The 26646-nt window shown below is 51.5% G+C and overlaps 2 protein-coding genes, 1 long non-coding RNA gene and 1 pseudogene across 7 annotated transcripts; 3 read left to right on the plus strand and 1 right to left on the minus strand.

Moving 5' to 3' along the window:
• The first annotated feature begins 3219 nt into the window (after positions 1-3219).
• Positions 3220-6424, plus strand: TMEM125 (transmembrane protein 125). The gene is made up of 3 exons (XM_086383387.1): positions 3220-3257; positions 4569-4718; positions 4965-6424. The coding sequence occupies exon 3, from the start codon at positions 5107-5109 to the stop codon at positions 5764-5766; it is 660 nt and encodes a 219-aa protein (XP_086239513.1). The 5' UTR covers positions 3220-3257; positions 4569-4718; positions 4965-5106; the 3' UTR covers positions 5767-6424.
• A 616-nt stretch (positions 6425-7040) lies between these two features.
• LOC147375156 (uncharacterized) lies at positions 7041-7620 on the plus strand. Its single transcript, XR_015157457.1, has 2 exons — positions 7041-7266; positions 7370-7620. It is a non-coding gene; the product is annotated as an uncharacterized LOC147375156 (long non-coding RNA).
• Positions 7621-16188: 8568 nt separating this feature from the next.
• C3H1orf210 (chromosome 3 C1orf210 homolog) lies at positions 16189-19761 on the minus strand. Of its 2 annotated transcripts, none has more exons than XM_086383438.1 (4): positions 19626-19761; positions 18225-18301; positions 17222-17336; positions 16189-17082 (listed from the first exon to the last, which is right to left on the minus strand). In XM_086383438.1, the coding sequence occupies exons 3-4, from the start codon at positions 17238-17240 to the stop codon at positions 16760-16762; spliced, it is 342 nt and encodes a 113-aa protein (XP_086239564.1). In that variant the 5' UTR covers positions 17241-17336; positions 18225-18301; positions 19626-19761; the 3' UTR covers positions 16189-16759. The 2 variants fall into 2 exon arrangements, with proteins under 2 accessions (XP_086239564.1, XP_086239553.1); XM_086383427.1 differs by lacking the exon at positions 19626-19761 and adding an exon at positions 19533-19578.
• LOC147375158 (hypoxanthine-guanine phosphoribosyltransferase pseudogene) lies at positions 19617-25259 on the plus strand (annotated as a pseudogene). Of its 3 annotated transcripts, none has more exons than XR_015157475.1 (2): positions 19617-19742; positions 24312-25259. The product of XR_015157475.1 is annotated as a hypoxanthine-guanine phosphoribosyltransferase pseudogene, transcript variant X3 (transcript). The 3 variants fall into 3 exon arrangements; XR_015157459.1 differs by having other exon boundaries at positions 19731-19870; XR_015157466.1 differs by lacking the exon at positions 19617-19742 and adding an exon at positions 19746-19918.
• The last annotated feature ends 1387 nt before the right edge of the window (positions 25260-26646 follow it).

Raw genomic sequence — 26646 nt, forward strand, 5'->3', positions numbered from 1 at the left:
GAGGGAGGGAGCCCAAAGGAGGAAAGTGTTCCAGGCAGAGGGAACAGTTAGTGCAAAGGCTCTGAACAAGCACAGGCAGAAGAGAGACAGCAGGGGATGAAATCAGAGAAGGTGTTAGAGATGGTGAAGTCAGAGAAGGTGTTAGAGATGGTCCCAAGATCCAGCCTGCCTCTCCCCTTTTTCCTTGAAGGGAAGTCATCACTCGGGCTATTTCTCTGGGTAAGATAGGCCATTGGAGGGGTGACATTGGAGGCACACCAGTGACATTATCTGCTCGAACCATAACAGTATCACTGCAGCTTACTGGTGAAGAATAGTCTGAGGTGGGAGCTTGGCCCAAGCAGGGAGGCTGGGCTTCAGGGCCTCTGCCTTCTCCTGGGTCCTCCCACTGGCTAAGGGATCAGTTAGGATCTACACCTGCACTCTCTGCCCACTGTCACCTCCTTCCCCTGCCTTCAGTTACCACCCATCTGAGCTGTCCCAGCGGCCTCTGCTTTGGGGACAGAGTTCAACAGCCCTTCGAGGAGCCTGCCTATCCACCTTAACTCCAAGTTATTCGATAGACCCATAATGAGAACAGAGTGTCACTTGACCAATGTTTAAACTGAAGAAGCTTTTAGGCTTTGCTCCCTCCGCCCAGAAAAATTCCCTTCAAATCCCCAGAGGAAGCGGGGCAGGGACGGGGGGGAGGGTGTTGGGCAGGGGGCGAATCTCATGACTTACCCTGTCTAGCTCTATTCAGGACAGCTAGACCATGGGTCTGGCTGGAACTGGCCCCTCGCTGGAACCAGGAAGAAAAGGAATGTCAGAGGAACAAGAGGAATACACAGCCACTGAGTCCTGCCAGGCCCTTGCTGCATGCCCGCCCCAGGGCAGGAAACTCTGTAATGTTTTGCGAAGTAGTAAAACCACATATTTGTCCCAAGGTCCAGCCTGCCCCTTCCCCTTTTTCCTTGAAGGGAAGTCATCCAGTAAAATATCTGCAAGCCATACCTGGAAAGCTTTAGACAGATGGCTAGTCTGAGCTGAGGTGCACTATAAGTATAAAATACACAGACAAAAGATTAAAATAGCTCAATCACTTGTGTAGTAAAATGAAAATATCTGGGGCTTCAATAAAAATTTTAATGTGTTCATTTCACATGTTTCTTTTTAATTTTTTCACGTGGTTACTAGATAATTTTAAATTACGTATGTGGCTTGTGTTATATTTCTACTGGACGATGCTGCTGTATAGTTATGACCATGATCTCTACAGACAAAGCAATGGACGGGTCCAGCATAATGACTTTGTGAGCTGATGATGGAAAGAAAATGTTGATTTTGTCTTTCTTGTGTGTTTCATACACACCAGAAGGAAGAGAGAGCGGGAGGTATTACAGGGGGTTCAATCCAGTCTAAAGCCACTTCCAACCAGCCCCCCTCACCCATTATGTGGTGTGTGGTGCCAGATTCGCCCATCAGAAGCAGAGCCCTGCCAAAGTTCTTGTTATACTTCAGAACCCTCTGTGAGTACCTCGAGTAAGTCCAAATGCCTCGCCAGGGCATTCAAGGCTTTGTGCCCCTGAGCCAAACTTGTCTTTCCAGCTTCATCTTACAAGCTCCCTGCGTAAAAACTCCACATCCGGCAGTTCGCACATTCATTCATTCAGCAAGTGTTTACTGATTACTTCCCAGGTGCCAGGCACAGTGCTGGCTGCTGAGGTCACCACGGTTAGCAAAACAGGCACTAAACCTGTATGCACTGGGAACGTGTATTGAGGGGTATTGCTGTTGTTCAGTCACTCAGTCGTGTCTGACTCCTTGTGACCCCATGAACTACAGCATGCCAGGCTTCCCTGTCCTTCACCATTTCTCAGGGCTTGCTCAAACTCATGTCCATTGCGTCAGTGATGCCATCCAACCATCTCGCCCTCTGTCATCCCCTTCTCCTCCTGCCTTCCGTCTTTCCCAGCATCAGGGTCTTTTCTAGTGAGTGGTGACAGGTTAGTAAATAAGGGCACTCTTAGTACATATAGTGAGAGCAGTGGCAGGGGAAGCCCCAGAACCATGGGCACCCCAGGGAGGCACCTGAACCAGCCTGGAGGTCAAGGAGAGCTTCCTGGAGGAGGTGACATCTCAGCTGAAGAATTCTAGTTGGTCAGACTGAAGTCGAGGGTGTTGTAAATATCCCAGGGAGAAGGAACTCTGAGTTCAAAAACCAAGCAAAAGGGCAGAGCAATGCAGAGCATGCATAACTGAAAGAAAGGCATTCTGGCTGCAAGGCAGGGGCCAGAGGAAAATGACTGGCCGGTGCTGGTGGGTTTTGTGAGCCTGTGAAGGAGAAAGGCATTTATCCCCAAGTGTTTATTCTGCAAGTGTTTTAAGCAAGGGAACCCTTGATTTCTACCTGAAGAGCCATTACCCACTTCCTGTCCACTCAAACCCTGCCTCCTCAGCGGGACCAAGACGTGGGGCAAAGCTACCTTGGTCAGGCCCTTGAGGCTTAGAAGGAAAGTGGGCAAGGGTCTTGGGAGGGCTCCTGCCTAGGGGAAAGTGACAAGGAAGTGGTGGGGCTGGGTTTGTGGGACAGCTGGTTTTGGAATTTGGGGCAGAGGCAGGATTTGAGTTTGGAGTTAGAATTTGGGGGCTACATTCAGAAACGGGTCAAGTTTGGGGCCAAGGATGAGGTTGCAGTCCAAGACCTAATTCCAGAATTTGGGACTGAGGTTTCAAGCCAGATTTGGGGTTGGAATCTGGGGCTGGGACTGGAATTGGATTTGGAAATGAGGCTGGGGTTAAGATTGGGATTTGAGATTGAGTTGGGGCTGAGATGTGAGGTAGGGGCCTCAGTTAGATCCAGGAGTTCTAGGTAGGGTTTAAAACTGCAGCTGGGTTTTGGGGTTGGGTTACAGGCTGGAGTTAAAGCTAAACAGAGGTTGGAGCTGGGGGATGGGCTCAGGCCCAGGCTCTGGGGCAGATGGACAACATTCCTCCTGCTGTCCAGGTCTAGGAATTGTGTTTGAGCCCTAACAGCAGCAAACAGAAGCCCCTCCCTTCCCTGGAATGCCTCAGCCCAGCAGAAGGAGCAGTGCCACGTCAGCCAATTGGCTCAGGCTCTGCCTTGGAAACACCTGTTGATCCTCCTCCCCTTCCCCCACCTCAGCTCACCTAGGTGCAGGTTAGGCAGGTGAAGCGCCTCCCCGGAAACGGAGCTGGAATGCCCCACCTGCCTGCCCTGACTGCTCGGGATCGGATCCAACCACTCCAGGCTTCTTGTGAGTGCCCCATGATCCCCTACCCCTGCCAGCCCACCTTCTCCCACTGGCTCTTCCCTTGAGAACCCCCAACCTCGCGTCTGCGGTCCCAGCACACCTGTGCAGCACTTTCAGACCAGTGAAGTCACAGTCCTGGGGAAGCTGGGACTGATTCCAGGGCCCCCTCCTCGGCCCCTCCCCCACCTCCCTTGGGGGACACCTGCAGCTCCCCCTCCTACCTCATGTGCCAGGCAGCCCCTGCTGAGGGATTGGGACAACAGATACCTCATCAGGGGTGTAACACACGTACAGTCATGAAGTCACGTTCCCAGAATGACCTAGGGCCTGCGTCCTCCATATAAAGCAGTAGTCTTCGTCCTGAATTGGATGAAAGAATTCTGGGTTCTTTTATTCAGAAAGCACACTCTGGGCATCTTTGCAGGCCCTAGAATTCCCACTGAAATTCTGACCTGATTTTTAATGCCCCCTCCCCCCAGATAAAGGTTATTGGCCTCACTTTTCAGATTAGGAGCCTGAGGTCCAAGAGGTGAACTCATGGGGGCTTTTCTGACCTCCTGCAGAGGGGGTCAGACCTCCCTCTCTGACTGACTCACAGCCCAGCACTCATCACAGCAGCACCCATGCTGTAAACTGGGGCTCCTGTGGCAGGGCCTGGAATGCTGTACTTTGCCCTGTGGGAGTCACTCTGACTGGCCTCTGGAGGACGTGTTCGATGAGGAACCCCTGCAGGATCCCTCGCCCACATACCCACGGTGGAGGGATGCAGTCGGGGGACCAGTCCAGAGCCCTCCTTCCCTTTGTACCACGTTAGAGAAATTGTGGCGTGGGGGGCGGTGAGAGGAGAAGCATGGGGGAGGCAGGAAGAGCAGTGATGGAGTTGTGGGGGGACAGAAGCTGAAGTGCAGGAGCAGGGGGATGAGGGCAGGGCTGAGATGGAAAAATGTTCAGAGGTGGCATCCCCAGGACGTGCCCACGGGAGGAGCACAAAGGAGGAGCAGGTTCGGGTGAGATGACAAGCTTGGGTTGGGACCTGTTGTGTCAAAGGTGCCTATGGGACGTCAAAGTGACTACCATCTTACAGGTCTGGAGCTTGGGAGGGAGATCTGGGTTTGGCAGAGAGTGGGATTCGGGAGCCAGTAGCTGTGGCTATGAGATTGGATGGGACCTCAAGGGGAAGGAGGGTATTACGGGGTCAGATCCTCACTCACAGAGAAGGAGCCGCAGCCCCAAGAGAGAAGATGCAGGGTCAGGCTGCTGGTTCCAGAAGGGTTAAATCATAAGCCCCCTCCCTCCCCATAACCCTCCCCCCAGGAGCCAGCGGTGACAGCTGAGGCCATGTGAGTCAGATCCTGAATGAGGCTTTATCTGAGAGTCTTCATCCAGTCCCATCATCCACCGTGACACCAGCTCCATCGGCCAGCCGGAATGGGACAGGCAACTGAGACAGCGAGAGCCAGAGAGGTCAGGGGTTGGACAGGGGGTTCCCTAGAGGGCTGGGGGTTTTTTGGGTGGAGGAGCTCTCCTAGGGTCTCTGGAGAGGCATTTCCAAAGGAAAGTGCTAGGGAGGGACTTGGGTGCCCGGGAGGATTGCAGGGGACACGCACGGGAGGATTCCCAGGGGACACGGGAGCATCCCCAAGGCTCCCAGGAGAGACCATGAGGGGAAGGTGGGCTGGGGAGATAGCAAGTGTGATTCTTCCCTGGCAGGTGATGGTGACCAGATCCTGGACTGTGCGAGGAATGAGACTCTGGGCCTCTAGCTGCCACGCAGGTGGTGGGGGCTCCAGGCCATGACCTGCACCTCTGCCCCCTGACGCTGCCCTCCGCCCTCACTCGTGCCAGATCAGCCATGTCTGAAGGAGAGGCTCAGGCCCCGCGGGGCCGGGGGCTGCCCCCTGATGTGCTGGCGGAGCAGGTGGAGCTGTGGTGGTCCCAGCAGCCGCGGCGCTCGGCGCTCTGCTTCGCTGTGGCCGTGGGCCTCGTGGCCGGCTGTGGGGCGGGCGGCGTGGCCCTGCTGTCCTCCACCAGCAGCCGCTCGGGGGAGTGGCGCCTGGCAGTGGGCACGGCGCTCTGCCTGCTGGCCCTGCTGGTCCTGGTTAAGCAGCTGATGAGCTCGGCCGTGCAGGACATGAACTGCATCCGCCAGCCTCACCACGTGGCCCTGCTGCGCAGCGGAGGAGGTGCGGACGCCCTGGTGGTGCTGCTCAGCGGCCTGGTGCTGCTGGTCACCGGCCTGACGCTGGCCGGGCTGGCTGCCGCCCCCGCCCCAGCCCGGCCGCTGGCTGCCATGCTGTCCGTGGGCATCACCCTGGCTGCCTCTGGGGCGCTCTTGCTGCTGGGCCTGCTGCTCTATCAGGTGGCTGTGAGTGGACACTGCCCCCCAACCCGCACGGCCGCCCCCACCACCCGCAGTGACCGCAGCGGCAACGGCAGCGTCTTCAGCATCTCAGGACAGCTGTCGGCCGGTCAGCGTCACGAGACCACGTCCAGCATCGCCAGCCTCATCTGACCGAGCCCGGGCCCTCCTTCCCCCGACCTGCCCTCAGCCTCCACAGAACCGTGCCCGAGCGTGAGTGAGTGTGTGTGCAAGCGTGTGTGCATACACGTACCAAGGGGATAGTGACAGCGCATGTATCCCCAGGACTGCCCAGCCCTCAGGACTGTGTGGCTAACCTGTGACGAGGAGCCAGCATGCGCCCACAGGTCACATCCCAAGGAGAGGGCTGCTTCTCCTTGGAGCTCATGGAGCTGTCACGGTCTGCCTGTTGGTGTCCCGAGCCTCTCGGCAGAGTAGGGTCTGGGATCCCTGAAGATTCTTGACCCCTGTTCCTAACACCTCTGAGAGCCAGCTCTGCCTGTAACACCCATCACCTATTTGCCCAGGAGAGGACGCTGCCCACCCCCAGAGACTGCAAAGTGAGCCCTCTTCATCGAGGAGACTGTGGCGGCAAAGTGGACAGAACACGGGCTCTGGCATGACAGGCCGGGGTGGCAGTGCCCCCTCCACCACTCACCAGCCAAGGGCCTTGGGCAAGTGGCTTAACCTCTCTGAGTCCCAGTCTCTGAAGAGAAACAGTCATGGTCATCGATTGTTAGGATCCAGTGACATGATGTGTGGAAGGGCCGGGCCCGTGGCAGGTGTGCAATAAAAGTGGTGGCCGCTGTCACTAGTATTGTCTTTAAGCATCTCCCTCAGAGACCATCCCTTCCCCTGGCCCTGCCCCTTCCCGCACAGCCATCCCTCCCAAAAGGGACACTTGGTGCCTCTCTCAGGCTGACAGAGGTACCTTGAAGGTGTCCTCAGCCGGGCCTGTGGCTTCTCCTCATAAGTACTAGGAAGCTGGAGAGGGGTCGGGTGAGGGGCTGCTCACCCTCAGGAAGGTGGTGGGCGTCTGGTCCCAGGGAGAAGGCAGCGTGGGTGGGGAGGCTGATGAGTCCTCATCTGCTTAGGTGCTGGTTCCACATGAAGCCTGAGTATTTAGGTTTTATTGGCTGGTTTCTCCAGAGGCTGCAGCTCCCAACCCCACCTCTGAAACCAGAACATCCTGGTCTGTGTAATCGCAGCACCGGCTGGCCTGCCTCTGGGTTCCCAGGCATGGGAGGAGTGTTGGATGCCCGCTGGGGCATAAGAGTCTCTTCCTGCTTAAGGTCAGCCCTGAAAGGGCTCTCCCTCTGCGGGTGCAGGGACACTCGTTGCGTGAGCTATTGTTTCATCACTTCCTGCTTCACAAGGTGAAGACCGTGGGATACCCCACTGAGGAAACCAGGAGCGGCGGGGAAGCCGAGCAGACGTGCTGCCTAAGAGGTGTTAAATGTGGAACTACTGAGGCTCTGACAGGAAAATCACTTTCAGCTGCCAAGATCAAGGCAGTTTCCTGGAGAAAACGCTGAGCTGATGGATGAGGGGAAGGGTGTTGCCAGCCATGGCAGGGAGCAACGTGAGCAGAGAATAGGCAAGTTGAGGAGCACCAGGAATTCCATGGGCATCTCAGACTCCACATATTCAAATGTGAGCCCCTCTCCTCTCTACCTTGAACTAGCTTCCGGTCTCCCCCTTCACCCAGCATCCAGGTTAAAGACCTCAGGTGCCAAGGTGCCCCCCGCTTTTGCAGGCTAACGTGCAGACTCCCCGACAGGACTGGCCTCCCTCTCCTCAACGTACCCACGGTGCAGCATCAGCGTGACTCCAACATGTTCTCTCCCTTCTCCCAGGCTTCATGGCTCCCTTCCCCTGCCATGGCACTTTTCAAGACCCTGGGCCCTAAGAAGCCACGTTCTTGGGGAGTCTTTCCTGACCCTCTCCCCCTACACTAGCAAATTACCCCTTTGCTATGGCCAAACCCTCCATTGTAGACACCAGCCTGCAGTTCTTTCTCTGTGAATCTATTCCCTTAACCAGACAGTGATCTCCTTCTGGCAGGGTCTGTGTCCTGCTCATCCATGTGTTCCTAGCCCCCCACACTGGCCCAGCATGTAGTAGGGTATGGATGTGTGGACTAAAGACTCAGCTCATTGAGACCCTCCTAGAACTGGGAAGGGTGGGAGGTTATACCGCTGTCTGCTGTTGGCCCTGAATCTTTCCCTCCTGAGGCCCCACACCATCTGCCCCAGTAACTCATTCTTCCAGGGCTCACAAGAGGGAGCTCTCACTCTCACCCAATTCCTGGCCCATCAGAGACCCACCGAATGCCTCCCCATCCTGTAAAACGGGGGTTACATCCTGGGTTTTTTTCAGCTGAGACGAGATTAGATACTTTCACAAAATTTCTTTCAAGAAACTAAAGGAAAACAGAAACACAGAAAATTGGGAGGGGGGAGAGTTACATATGAAAATGTCTGGATGAGCAGTTACCGTAGGTCAGGCCGTGTCAGACTCTCCTGGGAAGGACGCTACACGAGGAGCATGGTTCCTGCCCACAGAGGACCTATTTCAAAGGGCAGTGTAAGTCATCATCTATACACCCAACTATAACACAGGAAGGACAGTAACAGCTGGGCGGAGGCCCAGGCGCGGTGAAAATGCTGATCCTTCCTTATTCACTAAAGCAGCCCCACAACCTCCCACTTCCAGCTCGTGTGCTCAAAGCATCTCACTAAACCCCATCTTGATCTCCATCACCACCAGTTATCCACTGACCACCTCTGCTCTCTCCCTCTCTTAAAGCAGTCCATTCTGTCTTCTCATTCCATCTGGTTAAGATTCTGTGACTCATCCTCTCACTCACTCCTTGACAGACTCCTCAACAACTTAGCTGCCTGACCCTTGGTCCCTCCCTCCCAGAAAAAATCCCCTCTGTGGATGAACACTCACAGCAAGTGGCTACTAGAGAAATCTGAAGAGCCAGGCAGCCTGGTGTCACCGTGATTCCCCATCACTAATCCCAGCCTGGTCTTAAACTCACCTCACAAGTTACCCTGTTTCCCAGGCCAGCTCCTGCTCCCACACAGCCCTCAAGGTCCCTCCACTCCCTTCACACCCCAGCATCATTCCGCTCGCAGCCCCCAGCACTGCTCTCTGCAGACAACTTGGCCTCCCTCATTATGATAAAATGAGAGTCATGGGGCAGGAAACCTCCACCCTGCTCCCATGAAATTGCTCCTTCTTAACTCCTGCCCGTCAGATGGTCTTATAAGCCAAGCTGAGGAATTTGGCTTTTGTCCTCAGGACACTGAGAAACCTGGGAAGGTTTTAATTAGGGTGGTACCCTGACCAGAATGGGACTGGGGACTCACCTGGCTGCCCTCTGAAGCCCAGACTGGTCTAAGGAGAAAAAGAGTAAGAAAAAATGACTAAACAGCCCCAGAAGTGCCATCTCAGCTAGCTCCTGAGGGATGGGAAGCAGTTGGCCAAGATAGGGAGGTTGGGAAGAGAATCCCAGAAAGAAGAAAGAGCAAAAGTACCCAGAGATGAGAGAACTGGCCCTTTGAGGAACCACAGAGATTGTGCGTGATGGAAACATGGAGCATTAGCGGACAAGAGGCCAGGGCATACCTGAGTGGAGCCCTGGGCTCCTCCCGGGCTTCAGAGTCTCCTTAGCAGGTAGCACAGTTTCTTGAGGTCAAGAGGAACCCAGTGATGGACTGTAAGGAAAACAATGGCCTGGCTGAAATTGTAATTTAGAATTCATTGGAAGAGGCAAAAATGGAGGCAGGGAAAGCCTCTGCCTCTGCTCACAGAGGACTTGTTCCAAAGGGAGCAGAAGTCATCTTCCATACACCCGACTATAACATGGGAAGGATGGTATCAGCTGGGTGGAGGCGGAGACGCCAGTGGTAGATTGATGCCATCTCCAGATGACGGTGGAGAAGGCAATGGCACCCCACTCCAGTACTCTTGCCTGGAAAATCGCATGGACGGAGGAGCCTGGTAGGCTGCAGTCCATGGGGTCGCTGGGAGTCGGACACGACTGAGCGACTTCACTTTCACTTTTCACTTTCATTCATTGGAGAAGGAAATGGCAACCCACTCCAGTGTTCTTGCCTGGAGAATCCCAGGGACCGGGGAGCCTGGTGGGCTTCCGTCTATGGGGTCGCACAGAGTCGGACACAACTGAAGTGACTTAGCAGCAACCAGATGACGGGGCTTGGACAAGGAGGTGTCTGCTGGGACAGTCTTATAGGTTAGGTTCTATGGATGCTCAGAAGGTAGGACTCACAGGTCTTTGACTATCTACCTGGAGGAGCTTCTTTAGGACCAGATAGGTGTGATGGGTCCACACTGATAGAGAAGAAGTAGGTCTTTAAGTCCCTGAGCAGAAAGGTAGGGAGAGTGGATCAGAGCCCACAATGGAGTGACTGGAGCCCACAGTGGAGTGATTGGGCTCACGATGCTATTTTGATAGGAGAGAAGGAAGAATGTGGACACAGGTAAGTTTGTGAATTTTATAACAGGAAACTGGCCAACACCCATTCTTTCTGTGAGGCAGTGGTGATGGTGGTTTAGTCGCTAAGTCATGTCCAACTCTTGTGACCCCATGGACTGTACCTTGCCACGCTCCTCTGCCCATGGGATTCTCCAGGCAAGAATACTGGAGTGGGTTGCCATTTCCTTCTCCAGGGGATCTTCCCAACCCAGGAATCAAACCCAGGTCTCCTGCATCGCAGGCAGATTGAGACCATTTTAAAGAACTTTTAGGGAAAATGAACAAGGAAACAGCAAGGTTGCCAGAGGCTTTGAGAGCCTGGAGAATGTTGGAGAGTGGAGACTTTGAAAGCCCAAAGGAGGCTAGAAAATGGAGGCTTTGAGAGCCCATGGGAAGCTGGAGAATGGGCAGGAACAGAAGCATGGATTAGGCGATGCAGGTAGCAGTGAGGGGGTGGGAAGGAGGGTTCTTCAACAGCATGCAGAGGTTAAGATGCAGGCCTCAGGTTGGAGTGTCACCTGGAGTGTGCAATGGTGACATGATGGGGCAGGTAGTGGCAAGAGAGAGGTTAACATAAAGGTCCTGTAATCTAAACAAGTGTCAGGGACAAGGGGAGCTGATAAAGACAGCATAGAGTGGTCAGGACCTCCTAAAAGCTCCCACTGGCAGCAGGCAAGATGAAGAGTTCCTTCTGGGTCTCCTGGATGCCTGGATCCTAGAAGAATATGTTCCAGAAATCTCCAACTCTGTTCTAGTTCAGGTGGTCCTTCCATCATATCCAGTCACACCCCACAGGAGTCCTCAGGCTCCCCTTGAGGAGCTTCCTCAAGGGACCAGGGGACCAGTCGGGCCTCAGTGTGTGCACACTGACCAGTCTGCCTCCTGGACTGTTGCCCAGGACCTGCCCTGGGCACAGCAGAGAACAGCCTGCTCTGGTCCCCTCCCCAGTCAGGGATGGGACACACCACTTCTACCCTCCCAGCCTGCTCTCCCAAACCTGGAACTTCTTGGCCCTGATTCACGGGCAAGGGGTGCCAACCAAGGAAGGATGGGGGTGAATTCAACTACCAGGAGATTCTTTCTCTGGGTCTGTTTGATCATGACTTAGAGGTAAGATAATAGTGTTATTGCTGAGTGAAGCAGGCAAGTTGTAGTTAACCTGTTTGAGCCTCAACTTCTCAGTCTATCAAATGGGCTGCCTGTCCAGCACATCAGTGTTATTATTGTTGCTATCATTATATCCTACAGCATCAGAACTTTTCACCCCCTTTTTTTCCTTTTAATTATGCTGCTGCTGCTAAGTCACTTCAGTCGTGTTCGACTCTGTGCAACCCCATAGATGGCAGCCCACCAGGCTCCTCCATCCATGGGACTTTCCAGGCAAGAGTACTGGAGTGGGTTGCCATTGCCTTCTCCTTTAATTATGACAGTATGATAACACATTTACAGGAAACAGAAAATACAGAACAAAATTACATATAGTTCTACTATATATTAGAATTATTTTTAAGTGTATAAATTAAGATGTTTAGTTGCAGTTTCAATATCAAACTCTGAAAAATTAATAGAATGAATGGACAGAAAAGTAGAAGGATATGCTGCTGCTGCTGCTGCTGCTGCTGCTAAGTCGCTTCAGTCGTGTCTGACTTCAGCGACCCCATGGACAGCAGCCCACCAGGCTCCCCCATCCCTGGGATCCTCCAGGCAAGAACACTGGAGTGCGTTGCCATTTCCTTCTCCAATGCATGAAAGTGAAAAGTGAAAGTGAAGCCGATCAGTCGTGTTCGACTCCTAGTGACCCCATGGACTGCAGCCCACCAGGCTCCTCTGTCCATGGGATTTGCCAGGCAAGAGTACTGGAGTGGGGTGCCATTGCCTTCTCCAAGAAGGATATAGTAGACATGAAAAGCACTGTGAACCAATTCAACACAATTAAAACAGCAGGATACAGATTCAAGTTTCCATTGACTATAAACCAAGAGACATTGGAATATATCCAGGAATGTAAAGTGAAAGTAAAAGTGAAGTCGCTCAGTTGTGTCTGACTCTTTGTGACCCTATGGACTGTAGCTTACCAGGCTTCTCTGTCCATGGAATTTTCCAGGCAAGAGTACCAGAGTGGGTTGCCTTTTCCTTCTCCAGGGGATCTTCCCGACCCAGGGATCGAACCCAGGTCTCCCGAATTGCAGGCAGACGCTTTACCACAAGTCACAAATACTTCATGGTCTAAAGGTACTGAAATCGTCCTGAGTCAGTTCTCTTGATCACTGTGGAATTATGTTAGAAATCAATAGCAAAAGGTATTTGAAAACAACCCATGTATTTTTAAGTGCAATGTGACATTTACCAAGAGAGAGCATCAGAACATCTAATTCTAGTCTTTTGCAGCTTTGAACTAGATCTTCTGACCTGAGTCCTGGGAAACAAACATGTTCAAATCCCAGTCTAGAGAGAATGAGGAGGAAGGAGGCATGGCAAGCTCCTTCTTCAGGATGATCTGTCGTGGGGAGAGATTGCCCTGGTGGTGCCCCTACAGATATGGCTAATACTTGCAGATGCTTGCTCTATTCTATTTTACACATGTCACTCATTTAAGCCTTCTAAAACCATGTGAGGCAAGTGCTACTACGATCGTTATTCTACTGAGAAGAAATTGGAGCACTGAGGGGGTAAGTAACTTCCCCAAGGTCACACAGCAGATAAATGGCAGAGCTGGGATTTGAATCCAGATCTTCCTGGTGGCTCAGATGGCAAAGAATCTGCCTGCGATGTAGGAGACTGGGGTTCAATCCCTGGGTCAGGAAGATCCCCTGGAGAAGGGAATGGCAATCCACTCCAGTATTCTTGCCTGGAGAATTCCATGGACAGAGAAGCCTGACGGGCTACAAACCTGGGGTGGCAAAGAGTCCGACATGACTGAGTGACTCACACTTTCACTTTCACATCTGTACTCTCAACTCAGTTTGTTGTTCTGCCAGCCTTCTTCAACTTCACATCCCTGACTTGTGTGACCCCTGTTTTTGGCCTCCACACAAGGACAAGGGTTGTGGCTTTGCTCTGGGGTCAGAAGGATGAGGCTGCCAAGAAACTGGGCTATCCTTTGCAGTCTGGGTTGGCGCTCACAGGGGAGAGAAGGTAGTGACAGCTACTGAGGGATGAGGACAGGTTGCACGCGAAGGGCAGAGGTGGGCTGGGATCGTGGTCTGAAGCCACAGGAGGGCAGACCAGAGAGAAGCCTGGCTGAGTCCCCGGCCTCCCAGCAGTTCCCGCATCCCCGTGCCCTTGAACCTGTGGACCCGAATGGTGTTTCCTCTTCGTGCCTGGGGCCAGGCATGCGAGCCTGCTGGGAACCATCTCTCTGGGAAATCCAGCAGGGCCGCTCTCTAGGTCCAGATTTCCCACCACCCACAGCAGGTTCTGGAACTCTCTTGCTTTTTCGATGATCCAACAGATGTTGGCAATTTGATCTCTGGTTCTTCTGCCTTTTCTAAATCCAGCTTGAACATCTGGAAGTTCATGGTTCACGTGCTGTTGAAGCCTGGCTTGGAGAGTTTTGAGCATTACTTTACTAGCGTGTGAGATGAGTGCAATTGTGCGATAGTTTCTAGTTTTTCCAGTAGTCATGTATGGATGTGAGAGTTGGACTATAAAGAAAGCTGAGAACAAAAGAATTGATGCTTTTGAACTGTGGTGTTGGAGAAGACTCTTGAGAGTCCCTTGGACTGCAAGGAGATCCAACTAGACCATCCTAAAGGAAATCAGTCCTGAGTATTCATTGGAAGGACTGATGCTGAAGCTGAAACTCCAATACTTTGGCCACCTGAGGTGAAGAGCTGACTCACTGGAAAAGCCCCTGATGCTGGGAAAGACTGAAGGCAGGAGGATAAGGGGACAACAGAGGATGAGATGGTTGGATGGCATCACCGACTCCATGGACATGAATTTGAGTAAACTCCAGGAGCTGGTGTGCTGCAGTCCATGGGGTCGCAAAGAGTCGGACACGACTGAGCGACTGAACTGAACTGAACAGTAGGTTCTGAGGGGAAGCCTCCCCTATCAACCCTTCTTGGTGCTGGGCTCAGAAATGTGTGTGTTAGGTCACTTCAGTCATGTCCAACTCTTTGTGACACCATGGACTATAGCAGCCAGGTTCCTCTGTCCATGGGGTTCTCCAGGCAACAATACTGGAATGGGTTGCCATTTCCTTCTCCAAACTTCTAATCTGGGGTTGGGTGCTCACCTCTGCCCACATTTCTCAGAGGTTCAATCAAGGCCCTGAGAAGCTGAGATGCTTCCTGGCCCAGAAGTGCAAGCCAGGGCAGCCCCTCTGGGTGGGCCCTGGGGATGTATGAGGGGCAGAGGAAAGACCAACCGGCTCCTCCCTCCGGAGGCCAGGACATGCTCTGCTACTCAGCATCCTCTCCGGGGTCTCAGGCTGGGGCAGCCAGCGTTGCTGCCTCCCACACAGGGCCTTCCCCGCCTTCGAGGGTCTGGGGGCTGAGGAACAATGAATAGGGTTGGCTCCCCTCCTCCCTGGCTCGTCCCCAGTCTCTCCTGTCTCCTCCTCCTCCACAGACAAACCCTTAGAGGTCAGTGTTTCCCTGCTCTGTCCTCAGTGCCTCCTCTATGCCACCCCGGCCCTGGTGAGCTGATTCACTCTGGAGGGCCTCAGAGACCCTATTGTCAAGGACTCCCAAGGCCACATCTACAGACCAACCGGACTTCACTCTGTAAATGCAGCTGCCCCAGGCATCTACCCACTGGAAACCCCATGTCCAGCATTGAATCCTTGCTCCCCGAAAACCTGCTCTTCCTCAAGTGCCCAGCCAGTCAGTCAGAAACCAGGGCCTGACTCCCTACTCCGCATGTCCAGTGGCCAAAAGTCCTGTCAACCATCTCCCCATTCCCCCCACCTCACCCCCGTTCTATCACACCCCTGGGATCTCTGTTCCCTGTGCCACACTTTAGTCACATCTTGGTCTCTCCCCTTCCGTCCATCCCTGCACAGCATCCCCTCTTCAGCTTCATCCCTGGCATGGGCACCCTCAACCCAGCCATCCTTGACCTCTGGCCTTTTCTCATTAGGCACATTAGTCACACATTAGTCAGCCCTCACATTAGTCAGCACTCACCTTTCTCCCCTGGCTCTTTCCTCAAAGGCTAACACTGCATGTGGTGGATACATCTTGGCAGCTGCCTGGTTCCCAACTTCCCCCTGCTTGGCTGGGGCTGAACCGGAGCAAATGGGTGGGCTTCTCAAATCACAAGAGGACTACAGGAGCCTGCCCCCACTGGCCGGAGCTAATCAGACCAGTAGTAGATACTTGACCCAAGCTGGACCTATCAGATTCTATCAACTGGGTACTTGAAACCCAGAATCAAGAGTTTGGGAGTCCCAGGCATGGAACCTCATAAGTGCCCATAAATGACAGAGCACTAGAGGTCCCATGCTCGACCTCAGGCAGCTGGGACCACCTGCTTCCTGCCCTTCTGAATTAGCTATCCCCCTTTAATTCACCCCCCAAACTCCTTTCCATTGCTTGCAACCAAAAAGCTTAACTCAAGCCTCTGCTATCTTGAAACTGTCTCCCTTTCCCCAGACTCACCACTAGCAATCATGACCCTGTCTTTCTCCTCTCCATCAAGGTTCCACAGTCAACTCCACTCCATCATCTCTCATCCACTCACCCCTAGGCCCATGATAATTCAACGAAGTCAATAAATATTTATTGAGCATCTGCTATGTAGAGAGACTCTGAGTACACAGAACAAAGTGCAGACTGTGGCCTCAGAGAATACACAGTCTGGCCCAGTAAGGGTACGTGCAAACTGTAACAAAGATGAAAACCAAACGTGGTAAGAGACCACTAGAGAAACTCACAGGTCTTATAGGAGGCAGCAGCTCTCAGGTGTCCAAAGGAGGGGATGTCTGAGCACTGTAATAGCATTCAGTGACAAGGGACATTTTTATGCACAAGCCTCAGTTCAGGAAAATAAAAAATGAGAGACTTTAGTTTTAATTAAAATGAAAACAGATGTATTAATATCTGTGAAAAACATAATAGAACTATTTAGATTTCCACTTTATTGACAGGAAAAAAATCTCAGTAAGAAATTTGGCACATTGCATTTCCCCTGCTAAAATGTTATCATCAGGTCACATCTGAAATGCTGGCAGGTAGGCAGACCACCTGGAGTCTCCTGGCCGGTGATTTTCATCACTGTCAGACAGGACTTGGGAGAAGAGAAAGGCATCGAGGCAAAAGAGGAGTGTGAGCAAAGGTCCAGGGAGAAACAGCATGGTAGGAGAGTGAGGAATAACAAAGAATTAGCTAAGCAGGAAGTAAAGAAGGGACGGTCAAGAAGGGAAACCAAAGGCCAACAGAGGCACGATTTCAAAGTCAGGCCCTTGATAAGCTTTATTCTGAGAACAGGAGGGAGTCATTGAGAGTCATTGAGTAAAAGAGGGTCATGATCACTTTGGTGACTAGAGTCGAGTAAGGGAGGATTGCTCCACCCCTGGTCAGCCCTTAAGCCCTAACTACCAAGTCCCTGAGGCTTGTGGTTCCCATGAAATATCTGCTCTCCTTAAGCTGTCAAGCATAGGGATGGGGGGTGGGGCAGTCCAAAGATGAAGACTCAAAGGGAGAAGTGGTCCCTGCTTGCCCCTGTCTCCAGCCCACCAAACCCAGGCTGAATGTAATTGTCCTCAATGAAGCCATCATCATCCTCATCTTCAACCACCTCGGGGCGACCTCCCTTCCCTGTTTCAGGCAGTGGGTGGTGCTGGTAGCTGGCACGGTGTTTGCGGCAGAGATGGCATTTGGCAGCAACCGCGATGAGGATAGAGAGGACCACAGCCCCCAGGACGACCCCTACCAGCACAAGCCATGTCTGGATCCCGCTGCCTGGTCCAGAGGATACGGTAGATGTTGTGGGGACCTCGGAGGACCCCACGATGGCTGCAGAGAAAGGGACAGTGTTATGGATGGGGCCCAGGATCGGCTCCCAGGGGAAACTGAGAGACATGAGCGCAAGGTCCTCCCCACAATCCAAGGGGAACCCAACCCCCTCCTCAGTCTCCCTCCCACTGTCACTCACTTTGGTTCGCCTCACTCATGGAGGGGCCAGAAGACACTGGTGAGCCTCAGCCTCTGCCAGAAGAGCCCTGGTTCTAAGGAGACCCCCGGATGCCAGGCAGCCCTGGGACAGAGTCCTGGAATATACACACGCAGATGGGGGTCAGGGACAGCCACAGACACTTGTTCCGGGCCACACTCACAGCCACAGGAGGGCACTGCGCGAACTCTGGAGACTGGACAACTGGCCATAACTAGCTATCCACGGGAGCAAAACAAGCTGAGCCATGGACATGGGCTGTTTATAAGGGAACACCAGGAAGTCGCTGGAAACATAACTCAGTGATGGAATTTACTGAGCACAACTTATGATTCACCCATAATGTGAGCATAAGCATTATCCCCACTCTTCAGGTGAGGACATTACAGCCCAGAAAGGTGAACTAACTCAGCCAAAGACCCAGGACTTGAACCCAGGTCTCAGGTGCCAGGGCCCAGAGCCCAGGCTGCTCCCCTGCTCCGTAAGCTGAGGGTGGGAAGTGGGGCAGAAGCAGTCTCACCTTCCAGAGGATGGACAACAGCAATTCCTTGAAGCTAATGGGCAAAGCGGAGACCACGATGGAGGATGGTGCTGGTCCCCATCCAGGATCGGAGGCCCTAGATACTGCCAGAACAGCCCTGGCCCTCAGCTCTGGAGTCAGGAGCCCTGTGTCCCTACCCTGTGTCCTCTACCCTCAGCCCTTCAGGCACATTCCTTGTTCATTCACCTCTGCCTCAGGGGGCGGGGAGCTGTTTTGGGGGAGTAGCCGAATGTAAATCAACTGGATCAGGAAATTACCAGGCTGAGACCCTAAGGCTGGGAAGGGTCTAGAGGAGTAAGAGCATCTGAAGTAAGGGACTATCTGGAGCAAGATCAGCTAGGCTCAGGATACCTGTAGAGAGAGCATCTGGGCCAAAGGAATGTCTGGGGTCAGGGGACAGCTAGGGGAGGAGCTAAGGGAAGAGCATCTGGGTTAGAGAAGTACCTGGAGGAACAGGAGCTGGGGCTGGAGGTATCTGAATCAGAAGAGGCCCTGGGAGGAGTGTCCAGGCAGAAAAGCACCTAGGAGAGAAGCACCTGGTTTAGGGAGCACTCGGCCATCGTCTTTAGTATCGATACCTTAAAGACGCCTTCCCTCCTCAACACCACTGCACTGCCACCAGGCCCCATGAGTTCTTCCTCTCAGTAACCCTAGAATGCTGACATCCCTCCTCTGCCCCAGTTCGAGCCACCGTCATCTGGTTCCTCAGCTCGCAATAACCTCCTGAGATCTCTCCTTACCTCTCATCCATGTCAGTGATGGGCCTATGGACCAAATCTGACCCCATTACCCTCCAGCTTAAAAGTCCTGCCCAAGCTCCCTAGGCCCCTACAGCTTTGTGCAGATGCTTCAAGGCTTTGCAATTCAACACACGGCCCTCAATTCCCTCCCCATGCTACACACACACACACACACACACACACACACACGTCCTGCCTTGCACTCTTGTTTCTCAGCCACTTCCTCCTCAGTTTTTCCAGTCCCTCATCCCTCAAGGCCAAATCTGACCATACCTGCCTGTGAGGCTGTCCCAAGACCCCCCTCATCATCCCCTTCACTGCCCTGCCCACTCGGCCACCAGTCAGAATTTGCCAGTTACTAAATGTGCAGCTCCCTAGGCAGGGACTAGGCTGACAAATGTGCACCCTGCCGTAGGCAGAGAGAGAGCTTGGCAGTCAGCGGTTCAGTGCATGTTTGTGAGATGAGTGATATAGGGGGTGGAGTGGGGGAGTCATTAGAAAGGAGAAGTAAATCATTCACTCATCCATTCAGCAGCAAAAGTCCACTGCGTGCCTATCTGGGCCCCATACTAAGTCTTGGGTTCTCAAAAAAACATGTTTTGTTCAGTTGAAATGAGTTGTTCAAGAGGGAAGGAACATATGCACAAATATGGCTAATTCATGTTGATTATGGCAGAAACCAGCACAAAATTGTAAAGGAATTTGCCTGCAATTAAAAAAAAAAAAAAAAAACTGAAATGAGTTCAATTCAACCTGATGTTTCTAAGATTTTACTCGTATTCCTTTCCTTCCTGCCCTATCCCCAGGGACACACACACACACACACACACACACACACACACACACACACACACACCCTCAGGCTATCACCCCACCCCTTCTGGTTAAATTTCTTCCAACGACAAACACACACTCCACCCCAATTTGTAGCTCCTTTCCTGCTCCCAGGAACCTTCAGGGATCTGTGACTTCCCCGCCCAGGCCCCCCAATGCCTTCCCATTTGCACCCCACCTGTAGGAACTGTGCCCTGTCCGCAGAGGAGCTTCCGGTTACAGACAGCAGGACCGGGCCAGGTGGGCGGGCCCGAGCTGTCCCATGACTCACCTGGGGACGCTGAGGGCAGGCGGGGCCGGAGGCGCGGGTGAGAGGAGGGCAGCGCCGCCAACAGGGACGACTAATTCTACATCTTCCCAAGCTTTTGCAGAGAACCTTCAGGCACAGGTCTCACCCCCACCCCCAGTGCTGAGCGGGTGGGGGGTTGGTGCAGCTGGGATCCAGAGAGGGGACAGTCTTCAGCGGGCGGCTGCTCAAGCTGGCGGCCTGATAAACAAGTGAATTTCCGGTGACAGGTACAAAGTCCAGAGTTGAAGAGGGTGCTCTGCAGGCCTGTGAAGGCGGTGAGCCAGAACCAAAGGGGAGAGGGGTGGGCATTCTCCAGGCAAATCCAGAGGGACCAAGCACAATCAAAACTGCCTGCAAAAGTGGATGTAAGCGTGTGTGTGTGTGTGTGTGTGTGTGTGTGTGTGTGTGTGTGTGCGGATGTGGAAGTCGATGGAGAGTGTGAGTTTAGAGGCCTTTTGGGAATGTGATGTGCCCTGGGGGTTTATCCTGTATTTGTGTGTTTACCTGAACAGAGGGTACAAGCCTCTATCTGGATCTCAAGGGTTCTGTGACCCCCACAAAGCTAGGCTCCCCAGGCTTAGTGTACCTCCTTGTCCTTTCAGACCCTCAGGGAGTCACCTTCCCCGAGTCCCCAGTCTACCCTAGCAAGCCCCGCCCCTACCTTGACAGGCCCCGCCTCCACCCGGAAAGCCCCGCCTCCTCTATGCCCAGAGCTCCGCCTATCAGAGCATTTCCGTCATTATTTTGTAATCATTTCTTCCTCAGCTCTCTCCCCAGCTAGACTAGTTGGGGAGCTCTCCCAGGGTGGAAACAAGTTTGACAGTCTCTAGGTTCCCAGCACCTGACACAGGGCAGGCTCTCAGGAAATAACTAAGGGAGGAAGGGTTCCATGAGCTAAGTCATGCAGGCATAGCAGTTCACAGGGACCCACAGGGCAGAGAGGGAGCAACGGCTGCGGTCTGGGCTTGTGAATGGGGCACGATTAGAAACGCGGGTGGAAAGCGGATGACCAGTTAATGCAGGACGTTGAAGATCTTGGCACGGAGTCTGAACTCCTGCTGCCAGTGGCCCATTCCTCAGTCTCCCACCCACACCTCATGTTCTCTGCTGCAGTCATGCCAAACGATTTTCCATTCCTAGAATTCACCATGTGCTCATCTCCCCGGCTTTGCATGTGCTGTTCCTGGGACCCCTGCTTTCCTCCAACCTTAATCCTCTCCCCCAACATATCCACCTCCCACCTGGCTGACTGTTCCTCCCAGACCTCCCATCATGTAGGTCCTAGGTGAGGTCCTCTTGATCTAAATGTACCCTAGCCTAGGTCCCTCCTCCCCACTCTGTGCCCCTAGAAGACCCTGGCCCTTCTCCCTCATGGCCCTGACCACACAGTATTGTGATTTTCTCTTTACTTGGCAGAGTCCCCTATGAGTCTATAAACTCTGAGGATAGGGTCTGTGTCTGTCTTGTTCCCCTTCAAATCCCTAACATCTAGAATGACAACAATCCGCACCCCTGAAATAAACAAATGAGAGGAAAGTGAATATTATCCTGGATGAGGCAGTGAAGATCCAAGGAAGGTTTAGAAGTTTTGAAGCAGGGAAATTTCACAGGATTCAAAAGATATTCATTGAACACCTACCATATGCTGGACACTGTGCCAGCACATGGTACATATGGTTTTGATGTTGTTGTTTTCATTGAGGTATTCACATAGCGTAACTTAGTTCACATAACATCTACAACAAATATCACTCTATTCATCCATTTCAGCACACAATTCAGTGGCTTTTAGTACATTCAGAATGTTGGGCAACCATCATGCAGTGTAGTTCTAAAACCTTTTCATCACACCAAGAGAATTCCCCCTGCTTGTTAAATAATCACACTTCGTTTCCTGATCCCTAGCTTCCAGCAACCTCTAATCTTCTCTTGTCTCTATGGATCTGCCTATCCTGGATATGTCCTACAAGTGTAATCATATTTGTGTCAGCTTTTTAATGAACTGCTTTATTTAATCCTCCTAACTGTACTATGAAATTTATGTTAATTACCCTCTTAACAGATGAATAAAATGAGGCCTTAAGAAGGTAATTTCCATGAAGTCCCACAGAAGAAAACAAGTAAAAGTCTGCCCATCCATCAGTCAGCCATTTATTCAATGAATATTTCCTAAATGCCCACCACAGAGCCACAGCCAGCCCATAGGCAAGCATTGTAAAATAGCAGAAGGCAACCTGCTAAATGCCCCCACAGCACGGAGAGCAGAGAGCTGGCTGGATATTAGCACCTACCAGCCTCTCAGCCAGAAGCTTTGGTGCAGGGAACAACCTTTCCAACCTTCCGTGGCAGCCCTGGCAGCCGTGTGGTCAGCTCTGTGCTAGCTACTGCGGAGAGTTCCTGCTGCCATACAGCTTTCATTCTGGTGGTGAAGATAGACAATACACAAGTAAAGACATGAATGTGATCATTTCAGATAATGGTTAGTGCTATGAAGAAAGTAAAATAGCTTCGAGTCATGGAGCTGTGGAAGGGGCTCCTATTTTATATGAGATGGTCGGAAAAGGGAGGTTGACTGAAGGGGAGGTATTTGAGCTGAGATCTGTATAAGAGAGAGACAGCAGTCATGCCTATATCTGGGGGAAGAACATTCCAGAAAAAGGGAACAGCCAGGACAAAGCAAAAGCAGGACTGGCTTGTTCAAGAAACAGATGGAGGCGGGCTAATGGAGTCCATTAAGTCAGGGGAGATGGGAGAAGACCTGGCGATGCCGTGCCAGGTCCTTCCTGTGAGATGGGGAGCCATTGGTGATCAGAGTTGGGCACCCAGGGACTGACCTTCTTCAGCTTCTATGTGAGGAATGGATGAGAGGAGGCCAAGGAAGAGGTAGGTAGGCCAGTTAGAGAGCCATGGCTATCACCCAGGAGAAGGGATGTGGCATTAGAGTAGTTAGGTAGAAATGGAGAAAAGTGCTCCATTCTGGATGTAATTTGAGGGTGAAGCCAACACAATTTGCTGATTGGATATGGGAGTTGAGAAAAAGAAAGGGAGCAAGGATAGCTCCAAACCGTTGACCTGAGCAACTAGAAGGATGTAGCTGTGGGGAGACTCTGGAGGGGACAGATATGGGAGGGCAATCTGGACCTCAGTTTTCAACATGTGACTTGTGAGATACCCATGATTCATCCAAGTAACATACTAAGTAGGCAGTAGATAAACTAGCCTAAAGGCAGCAGAAGGTAGAGGCTAGATATATAAACTGGGGAACCAGCAAAAGACAGACTTTTTTAAAAAAGCTGGTCATCTAGATGAGACCCCATAGAGAAGTGCAGAGAGAAAAGAGGGCTGAGGGCTGAGCCCTGGAGCCCTCAGGGAGCAGAGGTGAAGGAGCAGAGGAGAAGCAGGCAAAGGGACTGGGGAGTGACCAGCATGATGGGAGAGAGGTGTCCTGGAGGTCAGAGAAGAAAGTGTTTCAAAGGCAAGAGCTTGACCAGCTACATCAAATGCTGAGGATAGGTCCGCTAAGATGAATATGAACTGAAAATTGACATTGAACTTGGCCATGTGGAGGCACTGGTGACCTTGACAAGCACAGTTTCACTGCTAAATCAGAGACAAATGCCCAACTGGATCCATGCCTGGGCATGGGAGCAGAGGAGGTAGGGACAACTCCTTCAAGGAATTTTCTATAAAAGGAGCAGAGAAATGGGGCAGACATGGGAGCAGGTGTGAAAGGATTTTTTCAAGACTTTTTTCATGGCTAGGAGCTTTTAGACCATGTGCGTATACTGGTCAGAATAATCCAGGAGAGGGAGGAAAGTGATGATGCAGAAGGAAGAGAGAAGAGACAGTGGAGGGGGGGCATCCTTCTAGAATCAAGGGGTGTGGGAGTTGAGTGGCAGGTGAAGGGCTGGCCTTGGGCAGGAGCAAAGGAAGGCAGAGTGTCAGGTGAGTGATGGGAGTCAGGGGGTTTTCTTCCCATGGCTTCTGCTTTTCCAGAGAAATAAGAAGCAGTGTCCTCAGCTGAGAGTGGGGAAGGGGTGCTGAGGTTTGAGGAGAGAAGACGTGAGTTTATCATCCTGGGGCTTTGGAGAGAGAACTGCATGTGGCAGGCTTGCCAGGCAGCATCAGGACCCCCTTGAAGTGAGCAGCATGAGTTTATAGTGAGGTCAGTCAGGATGGCCGAGTGTTTTGTTTTCTAGCCCCTCCAAGTGCAGGTGGAAAGAAGATGGAGCCTGCAACTTAATCAGGGTTGGGAGACACACCAGGCAAGTCTGATAAAGGGGACTGAGCTGTAGACAAGGCCTGAGATGGGGCCAGGTAAAAAGGGAAGTGTGGACAGAGTTGAGGAGGTGGGAGGGACTCAAAAAGTGGCAGAATTGATGGATTTTAGCAGTGATTACTGGCTAGAGTAGTAAGGTGAAAAAATAGAAGTAGTGGGCAGATGACAGCATATAGAAGTGGAGGTTACCCAGGGGGTGCCGTTCTTGATACAGGGAAGTCCTAGGACATGAACCATGGAGTGGTCCTGAGGTAGGATCTACAGACTGATAGTGGTTTTACTATTGCCTGCGGCATATTAACTCCTGAAACAGAGGTCAAATGATTATGTACTATAGTTCAATAAGTAAATGGCAGAGGCAGGATTGAACCTAGGTCTTTTGCCTCTAGGTCCAACATATTTCCAGCCAGCTCCATTATGGCGACCTGCAGCTCCAGCATCGTGATTAGTGATGATGAACCAGGTTATGACCTGGATTTATTCTGTATACCTAATCATTATGCAGAGGATTTGGAAAAGGTGTTTATCCCTCATGGACTGATTATGGACAGAACCGAACGGCTCGCTCGAGACATGATGCATGTGATGGGAGGCCATCACATCATGGCCCTCTGTGTGCTGAAGGGGGGCTATAAGTTCTTTGCAGACCTACTGGACTACATCAAAGTACTGAACAGAAATAGTGACAGGTCCATTCCTATGACTGTAGATTTCATCCGACTGAAGAGCTACTATAATGACCAGTCAACAGGCGACATAAAAGTGATTGGTGGAGATGATCTCTCAACTCTGACTGGAAAGAATGTCTTGATTGTGGAAGATATCATTGACACCGGCAAAACGATGCAAGCCTTGCTTTCCCTGGTTAAGCGGCATAATCCAAAGATGGTCAAGGTTGCCAGCTTGCTTGTGAAAAGGACCCCTCGAAGTGTTAGCTATAGACCGGACTTTGTTGGATTTGAAATTCCAGACAAGTTTGTTGTGGGATATGCCCTTGACTACAATGAACACTTCAGGGATTTGAATCATGTTTGTGTCATTAGTGAAACTGGAAAAGCAAAATACAAAGCCTAAGATGAGAGTTCCAGTTGAATTTGGAAACAGCTAGTGTCCCATTGATATCACCAGTAAAATCATCAAATGTTCTAGTTCTGTGACCAGCTGCTTAGTAGTTTATTATTGCATGTGTCTTCTAAGAATTGTATCTATTTTGTATTTTAGAAATATTAGTTACTGCATTCCTGAACTCTTTATTTGCACTATGAGCCTGTAAACTATCATTTCCCTTTGGGTAAATTGTTGTTTGACTCATGAATAAAAAAATCTCTTAAACTGTACCACTATTGAATGAAAATATTGAAGTTGTATCTGTAAGAAACATTTAAAGAAAAGAATTTATTCGTTTTTGAATTGGTATTTTAACTTTTACACATTCGGGAAAGAACAGAAGTGATAGAACATTGTCCATCGGCACCACTGTGTTTAGAAAAGTAAGAAGCAGTCAGTTTCAGACCAGTGACAGCTCTGAGAGGTATCATTATGTCAGATAAACCATACATCCTGGAATTATTTTAGTAGGTTTCAGTAGTACTAACTGTATTTTCCCACTTGTTCAGATTCTTTCCAGTGAATCTTTGTCAACAGTTCCTTTTATTTGTTTCCCAAATTTTAAACTTTTTATTTTGCATTGGGGTATAGCTGATTAACAACCAATAGTTCCTTTTAAATACAAATCACTAAGTTCCAAAAACCTACCACTTTTTGAATTCTTCAATATAAAAATCCTTAAACTAAAAGCTGTCTCTTTAACAAATAAAAAGGTGATGAGGTTGATGAAAGCCAGAAAATGCACGTGCACACTCAGTCACAAATATGCTCACAGGCCTGACAGGTAAGAGCTGCTCAATAAAAGTTTGTCAAATGACTGAATGGTCAGAATTTGGGGAGCTCACTTGCTCTCTTGGGGTGAAAGCCTGGAATTAACAGAGTGTGCAGGAACCTCTATTCTATTATAAACAGGTACCGCCTTTGACTAGGCAGAGGACATCTTTTTCCTTGTAAGCCTCTGGAGGGTGACTGCCCATTTCCTGCTCCCAGTCACACCCAGCATCCCAGAGGAGGTGGAGGCCCCACCCTGCACCCTTCCGCCCTCATTCAACCCCCATCTTCCCTGGAGGCTGGCCCCTCCTTATTCCTGCTCAGCCAGGGCTGACTTCCTGGACATGCCCCAACATTCAGAGCATCCCTGATGTGGTCCCAGCAGGGATTGAGCTCTCTGACCTGGTCATCAGTGAAGTAAGATCAAAGTGGTGCATCCCAGCAACACTCGGAGAGCACAGCTTCTTGGCTTTCCCCACTTCCTCAAGGCAGACCAGCCTGTCTGGGGCCATGGTGTTCCGCAAAGCCCTGAGCAAGAGCCTACTAAACCTCCTCTATCCCAACCACACCACCATGAAACTCCAGCGTAGTTGCCTCGGATGGTTGCCACAGCCAACATCCAGGTTCACAGGACAGCTTCTTCCCAAGCTACCAGCTCCACCTTGCCAGGCTGGATTTATAATTAGACATCACAGGTGTCCAGAACAATGAAGCAGCAGTCTGGGATCCCCTGTCATCAGCTCTCTCTAGTAACTGGATTGGGAAGAATAAAACTCAGCGGACCTGCCAGAGGATAACCATTCCCTCTCCTGAGGGATGTTACACCCAGGCAAGTGGCAAGAGGTG

The sequence above is a fragment of the Bos grunniens genome, chromosome 3 (genome assembly GCF_055505025.1).
Source record: "Bos grunniens cultivar Pamir isolate PY7600 chromosome 3, Bosgru_T2T1.0, whole genome shotgun sequence".
NCBI classification, from domain to species: Eukaryota; Metazoa; Chordata; class Mammalia; order Artiodactyla; family Bovidae; genus Bos; species Bos grunniens.